Genomic DNA, 18,145 nt, shown 5'->3' on the forward strand with positions numbered 1-18,145 from the left:
TCAACAGCGGATTAGATGCCCGGCCAACTCAACATATAGTAGTTTACATAATTTGGTAAAGTTTTTTTTTTTTTTTTTTTTTTTTTTTTTTTTTTTTTTTTTGAGTAAAACCTTACTAAACCAAATAGTATGTTACATCATAAAGCCCCAAAAGAAACTACAACTAACCAGTTAACTTAGGGAGCACAACATAACAAAGATTAACATCACAAGGTACTAAAATTTAACTTTTAAGATTGAAGGGGGTAAACCGAAGAAGCCAGAAGGTGTGCATCCTTATTCTGTATTCTCGGACAATAACTGATAGACACGTGTTGTCTATTAGCCCTCACTCTTAAACCATCGATTTCTCTGATCAATCTCCACGGCGGATCAATATCTGCCGTTGAAATTAGGTCTAGCAACACTCGGCAGTCTCCTTCTACTAAATATTCTTGCAACCCTAGATCTTGTCCTAACTCCAATCCACATTCGAATCCCTTCATTTCCGCATGCAAAGCTGAGCTTGGTTCCAGACTCCATGTTTTCGTCCCAATCGTTATCCCTTCACTATTTCTAGCTAAGGCCGCACAAGATGCTCGATCTCCTCTAAAAGAGCCATCAAAGTTTACTTTGATTTGCCCCATCGGAGGAGGGATCCACTCGGTTATCTGCAAAACAGAGTTAGGGGATGAAGGAGGAAGAAGATCAGTAACATACCTCATATTCTCTTTTGCCGACCACCAACATTTATTCAAATCAACCGATTCATGTCTGAAATGACGATTGTTTCGAGTCTTCCACCACTCCCACATAAGATAAGTCAGCTTAAACCAGCTTTCTTTCCCATTTTGCTTTTGTTCTAATAATGAATGCAGTGTTCTTACCGGATCTTCATGGATATGTTGCAGATGTTGAAGTCCTGCTTCTTGAATAAGTTCCTTGTATTTCGAACACTGGGCAAAAAGATGGGTCGAGGTTTCATGTTCGTTTTCACTGCACATTAAACATACCTGAGGTATATGTTGAACTCTTCTTCCTATATTGTTAAGGGTAGGTAAGCCCTCATGAACTAGTCGCCAAATAAAGAGTTGTATCTTCGGATTCATATCTGGAATATTCCAGAACCTCTTCCATTGAAATGTTTGAACTTGATTTGACATTAGAGGGATGGTTTTGATCTCGGTATAGTATGATTTAGGAGAAAATTTGCCATTTTCTTTCGGACACCAAATAAGGGTGTCACTTTGAACTCCATTACCAATGGCCGTTTGTCTAATTGCTTGAATAGATTCTGTTGTAAAGTACATTTCTATTAGCTCCATATTCCACTGTCTTGTGTCTTGTCTGATCAAATCAGAAACCAAAGTGACATTAGTAGGAAGATTAATGACTAACATTGGGACTTTATCAATCAAATTAGGGACCCAAGGGTCCTCAAGAATATTGATCGATCGACCATCACCTATTAACCAAATCACATTCTTTCTCATAATAATTTTAGAGTTATTTATCGCCTTCCAAAAAGGGGAGGAAGTTTGATTTGGGTTAGATAACCAAAAACTTGCACCTTTGAGATATTTTGCCTCTAAAAGCTTTACCCAGATTGCATTTGGAGAGGTTAGAAATCTCCATACTATCTTTGCTATCAATGATTGATTTACTTCCCTGATTGATCTTATACCCAGTCCTCCTTTCTGCTTAGCCGTAGTGATGATCTCCCAATTTGTGAAATGGATTTTTCTTTCATGTTGAGATTGATCCCACCAGAATTCTCTTTCAATTCTTTCTAATTTGTCAACCACTTGGATAGGTAACAGTTGATAACTACATGGATAGGTGCAAAACGACCCTAAAATTGCTTTAACTAGTACTGTCTTGCCTGCTTGTGAAATGAACTTCTGTTTCCATCCTGCTAGAGCACTTTCAAATTTTTCAATTAACCACTTATGATTCTGTACTTTGTTTCCTGGTTTGAGTATTAATGCCCCCAGATATTTTTCTCGATCATTCATAAGAGGAGCTCGGAGTCTAGTGGTGAATTGATTCCTTGTTGCTTCTGGTACACCTCGGCTAAAATATAATGAAGACTTTGAATAGTTTACCTGCTGACCTGAAAAGCTTGCGTATTCATTCATAATTTGTATAATAGCATTTAAATTTTCAGTAGTAGCTTTACCGAAAATAATCAGATCATCAGCAAAGAGTAAATGTGTAATACTCGGGCTGGTCTGATTAATTTTGTAACCTGTAAACACTTTTTGATTCTCATAATGATTAATCAGGAGAGAGAGAGACTGGGAGGATAGAATGAAGAGATAGGGTGAAAGAGGGCAACCCTGTCTTAGGCCTCTAGAGGCCTTAAAATTTCCAACCCTCTTTCCATTAATTTGGATGTTAAAGGTAGCCGAGGAGATACATGACATAATGAGACTCAAAATGAGTCCATTAAAACCAGAGGCCTTGAGGACAAGTTCTAGATAAGGCCAGCTTACTCTATCGTACGCTTTGGCCATGTCCATTTTCAGCGAGAAAGTCCCTTTTTTAGCTTTTGAGTTATGCATAGAATGCAGGAGTTCTTTGGTAATTATGATATTGTCCATTATCTGTCGATCCGGGACAAATGCATTCTGGTTCCACGCAATATTGTTTTCTAAAAAAGGTCGGATTCGGTTAGCTATTAATTTTGTGATGAACTTATAAACCGAATTGCATAAGGAAATCGGCCGGAATTGAGAGGCCATACTCGGGTTTCTAACCTTTGGGATCAAGGCAATTGTAGTAAAATTTAGAGACGGATTGATACTACCTGATTGAAACGCCTCCTGGATATACTGAATAAGCTCTGTTCCAATAATCTCCCAATTATGTTGAAAGAAGAAGCATGGGAGACCGTCTGGTCCTGGACTCTTTATTGACCCCATTTCCATAACTACTGCCTTGATTTCCTCAGCCGAAGGGACCCTCGAGATGTTGGCCATCTGTTCCGTCGTAAAAACCTTGTAAGCATTGATGATTTCGGTTGGAGGTGGGATTACCTGCTCCTCATTAAATAAGTTCTGAAAATAATCAATCAATTCACTAGATATTTCATCCTCATTCCTGGATAGTTGACCATTTGACCGCATAAGTTGATGAATCTGATTTTTCTGTCTCCTAGTAGACATTGCAACATGGAAGGCCCTTGTATTCCTATCCCCGTTTCTCACCCATTTCGTTCTGGCTCTTTGTTCCGCTTTAGTACATTGGATATTTTCAAGATAAATGATTTCTTCTTGAATTTTGCTCTCGATGTGGAGTAAGTTATCAGTTGGGGTTAGTTGTTGGATATCCAGCAGTCTATTTCTTAAAAAAGTTAATCTGTTTTTAATAAGCCCGAAAGCTTTCCTACTCCACCTTTTAATTGAGTCTTTAACCTTTTGAATTTTTTCAAGAAAAGATCCTGTTTCTGCTTCCCATTTTGTTTGAAAGACGTTTGAATACTGTTCATGCTTTGTCCAGAATGTCTCAAACTTTGCTATTGTTTGAATTGGTTGACCTTGGACTTGTAATTTCAAGAGAATCGGACAATGATCGCTATTGTAACATGGTAAGTGAAATACACCGGCCTCCGGATAGTGAGTAAGCCATGTTGCGTCACACAATACTCTATCCAATCTCTCTTTTGTTAGATGATGCATTGCCTTCCTGTTTGTCCATGTAAACGCCGGTCCATTAAATCCCAAGTCCAATAGATGGGCGTCTCGAATAAAATTCTGAAAAGAATTCAAAAAAGGAATGTTAGGTGAGCCCCCCCACTTATCTGCCTTATCCGCTATTGCATTCAGATCTCCAATACAACAATAAGGAGTATTAAGATTTTGAATAGTTGTTTTTAAGTGGTCCCAAAATTGTTGTCTATCTTGAATTCTAGGTGGCCCATAAATACAAAAAAGATTCCAGCAAATCACACCCTGAGGATAAGCAATAGTAACATGAATTAGATTCGGTGAATGGGATATAATAGTAACATCAAGAGAATTGCACCAGTGGAGTATTAACCCACCACTTCTACCAACTGAAGGTACATAAAAATACTTAGATAAATTATTATTAATAAAACAAGAAAACGGATTATAAGTGGAAATTTTAGTTTCGGAAAGAAAAACCAGTGACGGTTTGGTAAAGTTAGAAGACCAATTTGAGAGGGCAACCGACCAGATCGGATTCGTTTCTTTCTGCCTATTCCCCAAAAAACTCTAACCCTTAAAATTTGGGGCCATTCGAACTCGAGGAAGAGGAAACCTCTGACTCTTCAGACTTGGCTCTCTCAGGTGGTGTAGAGAGAGAGAGAGAGAGAGAGAGAGAGAGAGAGAGAGAGAGAGAAGAGTGCGTGTGGAGGAAAGAACTCTGAAAGGAGCAACTAATTTGAGTAAAGAAGAGAAGAACTCCCCCGAGTCACTGATTATTTCAGTCAGCTATTTAAGTTTTAGGTAAATAAATCTTCATCTTTTACACTCAAATTATATTATGCTTTTACTTTATAGTTCTAATGGAGTACTGTGATTATCTGTCTAAGATTCTTATGGTCTTTGTGGTATGGGTTAGGGAAGACTGTTCTTGAGGAAGATTTATATGATGTGAATAAAAATACCCAGTAATTGTTTTCTTCTATTGTTTGATTTAGGTTTATTATGTTCGTTGGGTACTTTCCATTGTTAGGATGCCATTGATTTAGGTCAGTATATACACTCCTTTTAATACTTCATTTTTGTTTATTTTTCTTGCTGAAAAAGTGTTTATAGATGTCTCAAATTGGTTATATGTGTTCATTTGACTATGGTGGTTAGTGAATCTGGTTATCAAGCTCTATCTATATCAGTACATTGATCCTTTTTTTTATCTCGCCGAAGTTTTGATCTTGGATCAAGAGGCTTCTTTAGTTCATATTCTCATCTTCAAAACCCATATAGGGTTTCTGAATTGTAAAAATGTGGGGTTTATCATAACCTAAACCTTGAATACCGATCGGTTTTGAGTAGGAATACTAATGTCTCAACAATAGATTGCTTGGGTTAATATTTTAGCTCTCCCTTTCTTGTATATGCACTTAGGATCTTAAATAACTTCTTTCATATGGATTATAAATGGATTAGGGTATTGTTGGCCCAATATTTTGAAATTAGGATTGTTCTTTTAGGGTCTCAAAATATGTAGTACAGAGGATTCTGAATATTGCGGGTGCGGGATAGAGTGGCAAGACGATAGTTCAGAGGACTAGGTGTTTGGCATCTCATCGAAAACACACTTGCACCCTTCTAAGTTCTAAACATGCAGCCTCAGCCCTCAAGATTTGACTGAAAATGTGGCATACCATTTCTTTGATTTTGTGAATCATGACTCATTATTAATAGTTTTAGTTTAGCGTGATTGGTAATATTTTTCAATGTTGTTTTGGTCTTTCCATTTTGTATCAAAATCGTTGTCAGCAATATGCTTCTTCTTTTCAGAAGTATCATGTCATAATAATGTTTGAACATACGTTTCAAAAAAAATAATGTCTGAAAATTCAAGTCTCATGCTCTCTAGCATTTCCATAGGAATGTGCTTCTTTTTGTTCTTTAGCATAATATATTTTGTGTTGGCTGGCTTCCAAAACTGATACGCAATATTATTAGATTTGTCTGATTTTGAATCCTAAAGGATGATATCTATAATTGTTGGTGATTTTACAGGTTTAGTTTGAGTGTTGTTTTCTCCGACGCCAAACCAAGCCTTAAACTTGCTCGGACGTAGAAGCTATGCTACCCACAGGATCAAAAGATACACAAGTTCATGATAGCAACAACCAAAAAGTTCATCCTCAACCCATGGAAGAAACTATGAATCAGAAACCAGAACCAACTGAAGCTCTGATATCTAAGGTTTTTAATAATATCTCTGCTCTGAAATCAGCCTACGTCCAGCTCCAAGCTGCTCACACTCCTTATGACCCTGACAAGATTCAAGCTGCTGATAAACTTGTGATTTCCGAGCTTAAGAATCTATCTGAACTCAAGCATTCCTACAGAGACAACAACCCAAAACCTGTTTCTGTTTCTCCTCAGGACTCCCGTCTCGTTGCAGAAATCCAAGAACAACAGAGTTTGTTGAAGACCTATGAAGTCATGGTGAAGAAATTTCAATCACAGATTCAAACAAAAGATTCTGAGATACAACAGTTGCAGCAAAGGATTCACGAATCAAACCAGAAACGGGTGAAACTGGAGAGGAAGCTCAGGCTGAGAAGCTCGTCAACGATAGGATCAGAAGACCTTGGAGACGAAAATGGATTCTTCTCAACAGAGTTAACACCAGATCTCTTTACATCTGCTGTAGAATCAGCTTTCAAAGCCATCCATGATTTCTCTAAACCATTAATCAACATGATGAAAGCAGCAGGTTGGGACCTCGATGCAGCAGCTCATTCAATCGAACCCTCAGTTGTTTATGTCAAAAGAGCGCACAAGAAATATGCATTTGAATCCCATGTCTGCCAAAGAATGTTCACTGGGTTCCAAGAAGAAAGCTTTGGGATTAAGCAGGAGAACCTCACAATCTCCGGCGACAGTTTCTTCCATCAGTACCTGGCAATGAGAACTATGGATCCTTTAGATATCTTGACCCAAAATCCTGATTCCATTTTTGGAAAATTCTGCAGGAGTAAGTACTTGTTAGTTGTTCCCCTAAAGATGGAGGCTTCATTCTTCGGAAATGTGGACCAGAGGAACTATGTTCTAGGTGGCGGGCACCCGAGGACACCTTTCTATCAGGCGTTTTTGAAACTGGCAAAGTCAATCTGGTTGTTGCACCGGCTAGCTTATTCTTTTGATCCAAAAGTCAAGGTTTTTCAAGTTAAGAGAGGTAGTGACTTCTCCGAGGTATATATGGAGAATGTGGTGAAAAATGTATCTGGGGATGAGAGTGGCGATGAGAACCTGAAAGTTGGACTCATGGTTATGCCTGGCTTTTGGGTAGGAGGTAGTGTGATCCAGTCTCGTGTTTACCTCTCGGCGTGAAGTGCATTGGGGGGGGTTCAGCTCATCATATATAAATATATGTATTTTGATTATTTATTTGTTGTTGCTTTGATTTTCTCTGTAAAATATGTCTTGGGAGGTCTGATTTCTGTTGTCACAAATAATAGGATCTTGTTAATGTTTAAGATTAAGATGGTTTGTAATGAAAACTAGAATTAGATCTGAATTGTGGTGTTTAGTGGTGGAAGAGATCAATGTGGAATATATTAGATCTTGTTTTGTTAAAATTTCTATTTTTTTATGTATCTTATTTGGGTGTGCTGGGATCTTATTGAAGAGAACTTTTAGGGTTGTATAAAGAGTGTTTCTAGATGAAACACAAAACACTCTTTTGTATGTACAAGTAAGCATCAAACTTTCAACTTTAGTTTCATTTTAAAGCATCAAAATTTATCAAAAACATTCTTTCAACTTTACATCTACCTTACACCTTATATATAAAATATACAAAACTACCCGAAAACAAAAGAAACCCTTTCGAAAACAATTCTCAAACCAACCCCATTGCACAAACTTACTTAACTTTTCTCCTTTTCCTCCTCAATGTAATTAACATAAACATTTTGGTGCAACTGACGGTCATACAAAAAATCTTGTTGTGTAATCGAAATACCCAATTTAATGCTATGAATTAGTACTATATTCATAAGAGATGAAGTTCAAGGAAGTCTCAAAAGGTTAGCTCAACTTGCATTATCACTGAGTGAATCAAATGCAAGTTCCACTAAAAATTTCATAATTAGGTTGACAAAAGATAATGGGGTCAAAGATCAAGAACAAGAAGCTGCTAAAGAATGTTATGGTATATATTTGGCCCTCTTTAAAATTGGCTAACTTCTGCACTTCTTAAAATATCCTTCAATTTAAAAAAAAAAGAAAAAATATCCTTCAAAAATTTAGACTTTGGTTGAAAAGGATTTATACACTTTTTATAGGCTTCAGCTCCCCGTGGTATTTTTGTAAAATATCTAAGAGAGGAAAGACGAAATTGACCTTATTGACCAAAACGCAATAGTTTGAAATATTAGGGCTGCTATTAGAATAGAGTTGTTAGGGTTGCACAAATGACTAGCGTTACACTTGCTTTGGTTAATATGTTTGGTAATTGGTACCAGGCCCTATTAAAATTAGGTTGCAATCGTATTAGAGCATCTCCAATGCAACACTCATTCTTAAAATTCAATTTAGATTTTGAAGATGATGTGGCAGTAGTTAAATAGAAGTTTTTCAAGAAGAGACTCTATTTTCAAAGTATTGTCGTCTTGAGATATCTCTAATTGTTTAACTCATTACTTTTATAATTTACACCAATAATATTTAGTCTTCATATATCTTCAAAATAACTGATTATTGCTTTACAAAAATTATCATGCCACATATGTAAACCAAACAAAGTGATAGTCTGAATTGAAATTTGACACATAGGACGAATAAAGTTTTGCACTGAAGATGCTCTTAGTATAGTTAGAGTTTATCTCTAAGTATAAAATCAAGAACATCTTTAGTTATCATTTTTATACCTCCAAAAGATTGCAAGGTCTGTAAGACCATAAAAAGGACTTGAAAAAGAATACCATCAATAAAGTTGTATTATTCAATGAAATTGGTAGGACAATATCCACTTTCATCCAAGAAAAAAATGTAAAACTTTGAAGTATCAAATATCAACTTTTTAACTTTATAGCTTTCGTGTACACATTGACACAATAACATTAACATACATCTACATAAACCTCAACTCTCTTTCTTATTATCTCCCATCTCCACTTTCAAAAGCCACACATCTCCAAAAAAACCCATGGCAAAAATTAACCTACTTCCATTTCTCCTTTTCCTCTTCCACCTTCTCCACACATCTTCAGCCACAACTCTCCCTAAAAACTCCGGCCGCCCTACCGATTTCATTGAAACATCTTGTGGTTCGACCGAATACCCGGAGTTGTGCTTTCAATCACTCTCTGTATATGCAACCAAAATTCAACAAAGTTCCAAACAATTAGCTCAAACAGCCTTGAAAGTGAGCCTAGCAAGTGCAAGATCTGCTAAAAACTATATCTTGGGTATGATGAAAGCTAAAGGAATTAAAGGAAGAGATATCCAAGCTATGAAAGATTGTGTTGATAATATGGGTGATAGTGTTGATAGGTTGAGCAAATCCATAAAGGAATTCGGGCAAATGGGTAGTAGGGTCAAGGGAAGACAGAATTTCATGTGGCATATGAGTAATGTTCAAACTTGGGTAAGTGCTGCACTTACTGATGAGAATACTTGTGGTGATGGGTTTTCGGGTCGTGGGTCGGATCCACAACTTAAGGCTGCTATTATGAATAGGGTTGTTAAGGTTGCTCAAGTTACTAGCAATGCTCTTGCTTTGGTTAATCAGTTTGCTGATGACAAACATCATTAGCTAGATCCTTAACTTAGTTAGGGACTTAGGGTTTTGTTTATGTTCCATCCACGTTTGATATAAGTGTCATATGTGTGTGTGTGCGCGTGTTTTTATGAAGGCGTGTTTTGTGAAATTTGATGAATCTGTAATAAGTGCTAATGTAACATAATACAAAGCATTATCTGTATTTGTTTCTCCCTTCTGTTTAAGCTTGTATTGTTTAGTAAAATATCTCCTTTAATGCTATAAATTTGTAACAAAATATCCATCATGCTTTGTCCTTTATGTTGTCTTTAAATTTTACATATGAAAAGATAAGATCAAATTATTTTTGGGTATAACTTTTCAATCCTTATCATATTAACGACGAAAAACACTTAATGTTGCTATTGCAGCGCAAAAGAAGAAAAAGTGCTCGGAGAGCGTGTGCTTGATTGAAACAAACAAAAACTCCAAAACCCAATCGGGGGGTGACTGAAATAGGTAAAGTGAGAAGATTATGGTACTTAGTTCCAGTGAGAGCCGCGAGCCGCTCATTGCGGAGTCAGAGGTAGGAAGTACGATAATAGTTTATTTTCTAATTAATTATATTATTCAAAAGGAATTGAGGGGGCCGATTGGTGAAAATTTGTATTGTGCAAGTTGGTCCCATGAAACAATAAAGACAATGAAGATTGTGTGTAGAATATAACATAACCTTGGGGTTATCCAAGGGGACAAACCTGGGTAACCATGAGAGTGACTAATGTTTTTGGTAGAAGTTAGCACATTTTTGTTTGGTTATAACAAGTGGGGTGGAGTTTAGTTGAGTGAAAGAAAGGATTAGAGACTGACAAGTTTTATGAAACAGACCAGATTCAACAATATCTGTTTTTTTTTTACTGTTATGAGTAATTAAAGATTTGGAAGCCATAGAAAATTAGTGAACCCTAAGATTGAGTCTCCCATTTTTTTCATTTATATTATGAATACCTTAAGCTACAAATACTTAACAATGATTTAGAGTTATACCAACCAAAACACAATTATTTAGAGTTGTAACCAATTTTAGTTTGGAGATTTGATTACTTTCTAACACTATGTTTTTCAACTATGCATTAGTGAAAGAAAGTTAGGTTTTTCATCCATCACATATATTCACATGTAGAAACATGTCTAGAAGTTCATCATATTGGATAAAATATTGGTTGAGAGAACTTTGATATCGCAACGCAACTGTTTCTTGAGATAGTAAGAACTTCTCCGAAAATGACATTAGATTATTAGTCTTCGAGCATGTGACATGTCTCTTAATGCCATTAAAAAATTCCTTGACCATTTTAAAATTTGAGGAAATGGGTTTAACCTTTTCAAAGCAATTAATGGTTGAACCAAAAAGAAAATTGTGTTATAGAGATTTGGAAGTACAAGCACCAAACATGCATCTCCAATGCAAAACTAAAAAAAAAAAACAAATTGTCTGGTGTGTCAAGGTTCAATTGAATTTCTCTTTTTCCTAGATCTCAGTGTTGAGATCTTCAATTCAAATGACATCTTCAATGCAACACTCTAAAAACTTAAAAATAATTTAGGTGGCATTTTCTTAATGGTTAGATTTGCTTTTAATATTGAGTGACCAAGTGAGATCCTCAAAAGAAATCTCAAATATTGAGTTTCTTCTTAACATATCTCAACATTAAATGATGCCACGTCATTTTGAGATCTAAATTGAGTGTTGCATTGGAGAGGAGTTTTTTATAAAAAATTCAAAAAAAATCTTAGGTGGCACTTTGAGTTTTTCAATTTGAATGCTGCATTGGAGATGCTCTTAGGTGACACTATTGGGATTCTTAATTCAAAATACTTCTCCAATGCAACACAAAAGAAAATCAACATTTACTTCAGAGTTACTCTTGTTTTTTTTTTTTTTATATTTTATATATAAAATAATTGATGTGGACCAATTGAGATACAACAATAATGTTGATATATACTAAAAAAAAGTCAACAGTTGAGTTTTCTTTTGAGATTCAAGTTGAGTGTTTCATTGAAGAGTGTTTTTTTTGTTAAAAACTCAAGTGCCAATTTGAATTTTTAAAGTTGAGTGTTGCATTGGAGATGTTGTTACACGTATCTCAAAGTAACATATTTCTTTTACTTTTATCAAGTTAAAGTTAATTTTTCTTCACTAATTATATCAATTCAAGATTTGAAATTTCGAAAGCGTCCCATAAGTGTTAAAAGTGTCTCAGTCTCTCACAAACTTCCTTCCAATAGTTCAACCTAAAAAGGGAGATGCGTTTGTACCAGCATTCAAAATTTCTAGCAGTATTGTCCGCTTTGACATTCTACCTCGTGAATTTAAAATCCTTGACTAGGAAGGGTTACTTGAGCCTTTATCAAGGACACTACACTTCGTTTCTCATCACTTTGAAATTGTTTTTGAACAAAAAAGAAAATGTACAAAGTCAATCCTCCTTAAAGAATTTTTGTTTTGTGGAAGAGAAATGTGTATGTATTGTATGAATTGTGCAAAGTATTATTCTAAGAAAGATATCCTCCTCGGTTATTAGACATTTATATGAAAGAAATAGTGAGGGAAAGGGACTTAGGAGTGCAAAACAGTGAGGAGGGTCTATAGTTATATTGGCTGTTTGGACTTTGGAGGTGCATTTAGTAAGGGTGCCTTGTGTGAGCCCAACTCGAGAATTGGGTCCAAATGATTTTATAGGCAGGACTTGGGGGGTTTATTTGATAAGCATATCAAGAGTCGAACAGAGAGGTTAGTTCGGATCTAGATAATAAAATATTCATTTCTTCTGAAACGAGGAGAGAGAAAGAGAAGAGAGTGGCACAAGGAAACAAGAGAGAGAGAGAGAGAGAGTTTGCTTTTACAGGTAGATTTTTGTAACTATTTGATTGTGCTTTTTTATCTTCTACTTGGGGTTTTGATTGTTCATATAGAAGTTTACATCTTTTTCCCCTTTTCATTTTGATTTGTGATATTTGTTCATCTTCTTTGTGATCATTACAGTTTGGCTTGATTATCTGTTGAATTGAAATGATGGGTCTTGGTTCTTTTGATTATGGTGGTGGTGGTGGATCTTCCACTGCTTCCTCATCAACCTCAAATTTGTCTCCTTTAGCTCCACCTTTTACCATCGATCATTCTCTCCCTAAACCTAACTCCATACCCTACCGATTTGATCAATCCCCTTTTCAAAACCCTTTTCGCTTCTCATCTTCTGCTTCTAGCGGCAATGACTGGTCCAATCTTCACCCTTCTCCACCACCAAAACAACCATCTCTCCCACCTCTTACTTCATTTTCCGACCACCCCAATTTGGAATTTGATTCCTCAACTTATGCAACTAATCTTGATCCTAATAGCACTAGGAGCGGAGGATATGTTCATCATAAACCCTACTACTACGATTCTCCACCTGTTAACAACCTTGGTGGTGGTGGTGGTGGCAGTGGTACCCCTACTTCTAATTCGACCTCCTATTGTTTTCCACACAGTCAAAATTTGGGTAAAGCATCAAACAATTATTATAATGAAGTGGGTGCTGATATTTACTATAATCCGACTCAACTCTCGCCAGCAATTGGCGAAAGAAAAACTAGTCATGTAGTAATCAAAAACCGTGATGGTTCCGATGTCTTAACAATGTCGAGTGGAACCCCTTTTGAGATGTCGACTCCTGTGCTTAACACCCACAACTTTTCTGATGTGGGCTATCATCCGCCATGGGGTGGCTTGTGGAATGGGAGTAATGCATGGAGCGAGCAAGGTACTGGGAATAATCTTGAAGATGGGTGCTTCGGCTGGAACGAGAAGTTACATACTGGTTCATCATCTTTCCAAGGTATTATCGTTTTTCTCTCTCGTGGCGTTGGGTATAGTGCATTTTAAAGTTTTTCATATTCTTCACTCATCAATTGTTGATTCTTTCATGAGATACCTCCTGTTTGATAAATGGATGACTGTCGATCCATGTAACCTATTGGTAACCGTACTTAAATATAATACTTTCATTCTTTCAGTATGTGATGGAATTATATTATCCCTTTGATTAATGAATATACGCCAACCTTTAGCTATGCCACAACTTCTTATTTGGTTTTTCACTGTTACAGGAGCTCAAACTGAAGCCGATACTGTTGCTTGTAACAAAGAGTCTGGGGTTTTGCTGACAAAACCTAACGAGTCTTTAGCAGGGAAATTCCACATTGGGCCAAGAGACACAAACATGCTAAATCTGAATTGCTCATCATCAATGTTTGGCTCCTCTTCAGAGTTTCCCCAAATGTCTGAAACTCTTTATCCTGAGGGGTCGTACCCAGGAGGTGTCATTAACACATGGAATCAGCTTAATGCAAACAGAAACCCATCAAACATGGGCTTGTCCCTGCTAGATTCTTATGCAGGTGATCAGACGATCTTTTATCCATCCACGACAAGGTCTCCAGTGGGTTCAATATCTAAATTTCCAACCCACGGCACAACTATTTCCGCGCCTAAGATCTCACATATATCTCCAAATGAGCTCATGGACCAGCGTGGAAATGCGTTAAGCGACGATGCGAACCCTGCAAATTATTCTTACTTCAACACCAAAACGAAGGATCCTCCTATACTTCCTAAGATCTCACATATATCTCCAAATGAGCTCATGGACCAGCGTGGAAATGCGTTAAGCGACGATGCGAACCCTGCAAATTATTCTTACTTCAACACCAAAACGAAGGATCCTCCTATACCACCTAAGATCTCACATATATCTCCAAATGAGCTCATGGACCAGCGTGGAAATGCGTTAAGCGACGATGCGAACCCTGCAAATTATTCTTACTTCAACACCAAAACGAAGGATCCTCCTATACCACCTAAGATCTCACATATATCTCCAAATGAGCTCATGGACCAGTGTGGAAATGCGTTAAGCAACGATGCGAACCCTGCAAATTATTCTTACTTCAACACCAAAACGAAGGATCCTCCTATACCACCTAAGATCTCACATATATCTCCAAATGAGCTCATGAACAAGTGTGGAAATGCCTTAAGCAACGATGCGAACCCTGCAAATTATTCTTACTTCAACACCAACACGAAGAATCCTCCTATACAACCTAAGATCTCACATGTATCTCCAAATGAGCTCATTGACCAGTCTGGGAATGTGTTTGGCAACAAGGAGAGTCGGGCAGATTATTCTTACTTCAACACGAACAGGAAGGATCCTCTTATCCGGTTGAGTGTTGTACGCGAAGAAAATATTGCTGATTTAGGTAGTGTACAAAACTTGATGGATAAAACCAATCACACTTTTACTTCCCCAGGAAAAGGTTTTCCTTTAAACAGTAATCCAACTGCCGACAAGTCCTGGAAAAACGATTTCAATCGAAAAGCATATCAAGTTAACCAATTTAACTTCGCTGATGATTCGACTTTGACACCTGCAGCAGCTGCTGCTGTAGCTGTAGCAGGGGATTCTGTGGATACATTTGATCAGTTTAATCCTGCTGTGGATTCACCTTGTTGGAAGGGAGCTCCCACTTTTCATTCTTCTCCATTTATGTGCCAGGAAGCTGGGAATTCGTCTAATGCTTTCAAATTTCAAGCGTCTCAGGACTGTCCCGTCAATGATGGATGCCCTATAACCATTTCTTCCGGAAACATAGTTTCTAATGACACTGATCTCTCGGTGGATTGTAATTTGTCATTTGCTTCCGCAAAACCGTCTGTGGACGTGAGCAACAAGAATACGATTCACTTTTCTTCTAGCACTTTTCTGCCTGCCGACTCAAAATGTAATTCAGACATCAATATTTTCCAAATGGTTCAATCGAGTAATGAAGAAGTCGAAGATACTTCTTCTAAAGAGATTAGGTCAAAGCGTAAAGTTGGAGTTTCTGGGATTGACATCAACATTGCTCCACAGAATGGTTCATCTCCTGTGCAATCCAATGCTGAGCTAAAGCTCTCAACTTCTCCATGCTCTGAAGTTACTGAAACTATTGAGAATATTGAAGTACTTGATGAAGATTCTGATATTTCAGCTAATAAATTGGAACCAAAGTTAGATACTCGTCTGCTAGTTAATTCAATGCATAACCTGTCAGAGTTGCTTCTTGCTACTTGTTCAAATGGTGGGAACGAATTAGAGGAACACGACAGAGAGGTTCTTATGCGTGTCATTAATAATCTTAATACCTGTTTTTCTATGAAGGTTGGGCTACTAAAACCAATGCCCAAGACACATTTTCCACAATCGACGGGATCTTGTGTCAGAGTGTCATCTCATCTTGACAAGGTATGGTAATTTGATTATTTAAAAAATATATGGAACTGTTAATCATCTTCAGTGGAGGTTATTTTGGTTTTCCTTATAATACAGGTCGCATCTTTGGTCAGTAAGAAACATGGCATTCTCTACGATTTTCATCCCCAAATTGGTAATCCAGATAAAGACTCTGAGAAAGATAATGGTGTTGCCCAGGTATTATTGGAGCTATTTTTAGTAACAACATTTGCCAGTCCGGAGTTCAATTTTGAAACTCTTCTTCAAATAGTAAAAGTACTTTAATCTATTCATATATATATATATATATATATATTGAAACTGGTTCTGGTGCTGGTATTGGCATTTGACATCGACACGAGATTACGAGGTGTCGAATACTGCAGCCTAAAAAGATCCCACAATGGGGATACGATTTCTTGTCTTAGATATTAGTACATTTATTTTGCAGTCATAATTTATTTTTTTACGGTTGGATCGACCTTTGTTAACTTTTACTTGAGGTAAGATTAACATAAAGTTACATTTTGTGGAGGTAAGATGATTATTTGCAAGTACACACGAGATCTAAAAACAAACTACTCATTTGTATACATTGAAGGGCTTGTTTGACTGTGAGTATCCAACAAGTACCTACTATAATATACTTCTACCTGTGTTCAGCACAGTGAAAAATACATAATGGAAGAGTATTTCAAGTTACGTAGTTACACTTAAAATTTGAGAAAAAAACTGACTAAGACAGAAATTATATCCTCTTGTTCCAATATGTAGCTCAAAAATGTGCTTTTGAAAGAACACGTTCATGACAAGGAAGAACCAGTCCTTGGTATTCAAGTGTACAAGAATTTATGGCTCGAGGCAGAAGCTGCATTATGCTCCATGAGATACAACACTCGCCTTGAAAGCATGAAACTTAAGATAGCGGAATACAAGCTGCAACAGGAAAAAGGTGATTAATTTTTTCCCTTAATCTGATTCTTAATCCCTTTTTGTGGTATTATAAAGATTTCTGTAGCAGGATCATATATAGCAGAGGAGTTCGCTAATGTAGATAAACAATCAAGCTTGAAGGTCACCCATGATCAGAGCAACTTTAAAACATCATCGTCCAATATTAAAGGCACTATTACAAAGACTTCTACCCAAAAAGCAAATCAGTCGAGTACCGCGAAACAAGATGACATTGATACTTCAGTGATGGCCAGACTCCAAATTCTGAAATGCCGGGTTGACAACTCCAGTAGTTCAATGACTATGACAGGGGTGGGATCAATCAAGGATGGACTCAATGCAGAGAGCGTGGCTACAAAGACTTCTTTTACCCAGGAAGCAAATCAGTCGACTGCTAACAAACAAGATGAAATCGATGCTTCTGTTATGGCCAGACTCCACATACTGAAATGTCGGGTTGACAACTCTGGTAGTTCCATGACTACGACGGAGAAACAAATTCCGGGATCAGCCAGTAACGGACTCAATGCAGATGCTGCCGAGAAATCATTCGGCTCATGTGACGGATGGATCAAACCTAGGTCCATCACCCAGGACATATCAGAAGATGGATCATCAGTTGGATCATCAGATGGATCATCAGATGTGAATGCTCAATCCACAAGTTCAAATTCCTCCAAAGCCGAACCTGCGCTTGATCATGATGTCCCTCGAGAACAAGTAACAGAAAAAGAGTTCAGAATATGCATCTCAGACGAAGCCATTATTGAGTCGTACATACTTCCAGGTGGTAGATATGATCATCCCTCATCAGACTGGGAGCATGTTCTTAAAGACGAGCTCATCTGAACCGAACCACATTTGGATCAAAACCTTTTGGTAGGTACCTCTTGACAAACTTCTTTACAGTATTTGCATAGAATATGTGGTTGGAAGTTTAAACTTGGCACATTAGAATTGACAGCTCTATCTGCAACAAGCTTGTGTATACATCTCAAACTTATTTGCGTGTTCAGTTTTAACTTGCATATCATTAAGCTTTCATTTTCTTTGTCAATACTCTATTAGTTCAGAACTTCAGATGACTTCTGTTCTTTATGTATATAGTATAATTTTCTTGAACAAGCTTTGCTATGCTCCTCTTTGAGTTGATCACGAAATTAGTTTTGAAATTTGAAATGTGTTCTTAAGCCTGTCCTTAAAGAGACTTCACTTACTACCATACTAGTATAGATAGTGGTAGTCGATTGTCGCTTAAGAGAGGGTTTAGAACCTGAGTTAAAGGTGTGTGCTCAAGTTTGATAATTGTCAAGGCTTTGTGGGCATGTTTGTAGAACCCTCACTAGGAAGGGAAGTTCTGTACCCATGGACTTGGTCTAGGTCTCAAAAGTGGGTACAATGTAGATTACTTGCTAGACCTTGGGACAAAGATGTTGAAAGCAAAAATTGATGAGAGAAATAAAAAGTGCAGGGCTTTG

General features: G+C 37.1%; 3 protein-coding genes and 1 pseudogene across 7 annotated transcripts; 3 read left to right on the forward strand and 1 right to left on the reverse strand.

Moving 5' to 3' along the window:
• Positions 1-230: 230 nt before the first annotated feature.
• LOC147534474 (uncharacterized) lies at positions 231-3,659 on the reverse strand. Its single transcript, XM_086650131.1, has one exon. The coding sequence runs from the start codon at positions 3,657-3,659 to the stop codon at positions 231-233; it is 3,429 nt and encodes a 1,142-aa protein (XP_086506257.1).
• Positions 3,660-4,134: 475 nt separating this feature from the next.
• LOC147534475 (protein GRAVITROPIC IN THE LIGHT 1-like) lies at positions 4,135-7,264 on the forward strand. 2 transcript variants are annotated; one of them, XM_086647587.1, is made up of 3 exons: positions 4,135-4,451; positions 4,646-4,696; positions 5,694-7,264. In XM_086647587.1, the coding sequence occupies exon 3, from the start codon at positions 5,760-5,762 to the stop codon at positions 7,014-7,016; it is 1,257 nt and encodes a 418-aa protein (XP_086503713.1). In that variant the 5' UTR covers positions 4,135-4,451; positions 4,646-4,696; positions 5,694-5,759; the 3' UTR covers positions 7,017-7,264. The 2 variants fall into 2 exon arrangements, with proteins under 2 accessions (XP_086503713.1, XP_086503714.1); XM_086647588.1 differs by lacking the exon at positions 4,646-4,696.
• Positions 7,265-8,753: 1,489 nt separating this feature from the next.
• Positions 8,754-9,688, forward strand: LOC147534476 (pectinesterase inhibitor 9 pseudogene; annotated as a pseudogene). The gene has a single exon (XR_015228238.1). The product of XR_015228238.1 is annotated as a pectinesterase inhibitor 9 pseudogene (transcript).
• Positions 9,689-12,181: 2,493 nt separating this feature from the next.
• Positions 12,182-17,792, forward strand: LOC147534477 (uncharacterized). Of its 3 annotated transcripts, none has more exons than XM_086646862.1 (6): positions 12,182-12,302; positions 12,440-13,274; positions 13,546-15,725; positions 15,810-15,911; positions 16,488-16,665; positions 16,732-17,792. In XM_086646862.1, the coding sequence occupies exons 2-6, from the start codon at positions 12,467-12,469 to the stop codon at positions 17,514-17,516; spliced, it is 4,053 nt and encodes a 1,350-aa protein (XP_086502988.1). In that variant the 5' UTR covers positions 12,182-12,302; positions 12,440-12,466; the 3' UTR covers positions 17,517-17,792. The 3 variants fall into 3 exon arrangements, with proteins under 3 accessions (XP_086502988.1, XP_086502989.1, XP_086502991.1); XM_086646863.1 differs by having other exon boundaries at positions 16,735-17,792; XM_086646865.1 differs by having other exon boundaries at positions 16,750-17,792.
• Positions 17,793-18,145: the final 353 nt, after the last annotated feature.

This window comes from Eschscholzia californica, unplaced genomic scaffold (genome assembly GCF_041429995.1).
Source record: "Eschscholzia californica isolate CP2 unplaced genomic scaffold, dmEscCali1.0.p SCAF_6, whole genome shotgun sequence".
NCBI classification, from domain to species: Eukaryota; Viridiplantae; Streptophyta; class Magnoliopsida; order Ranunculales; family Papaveraceae; genus Eschscholzia; species Eschscholzia californica.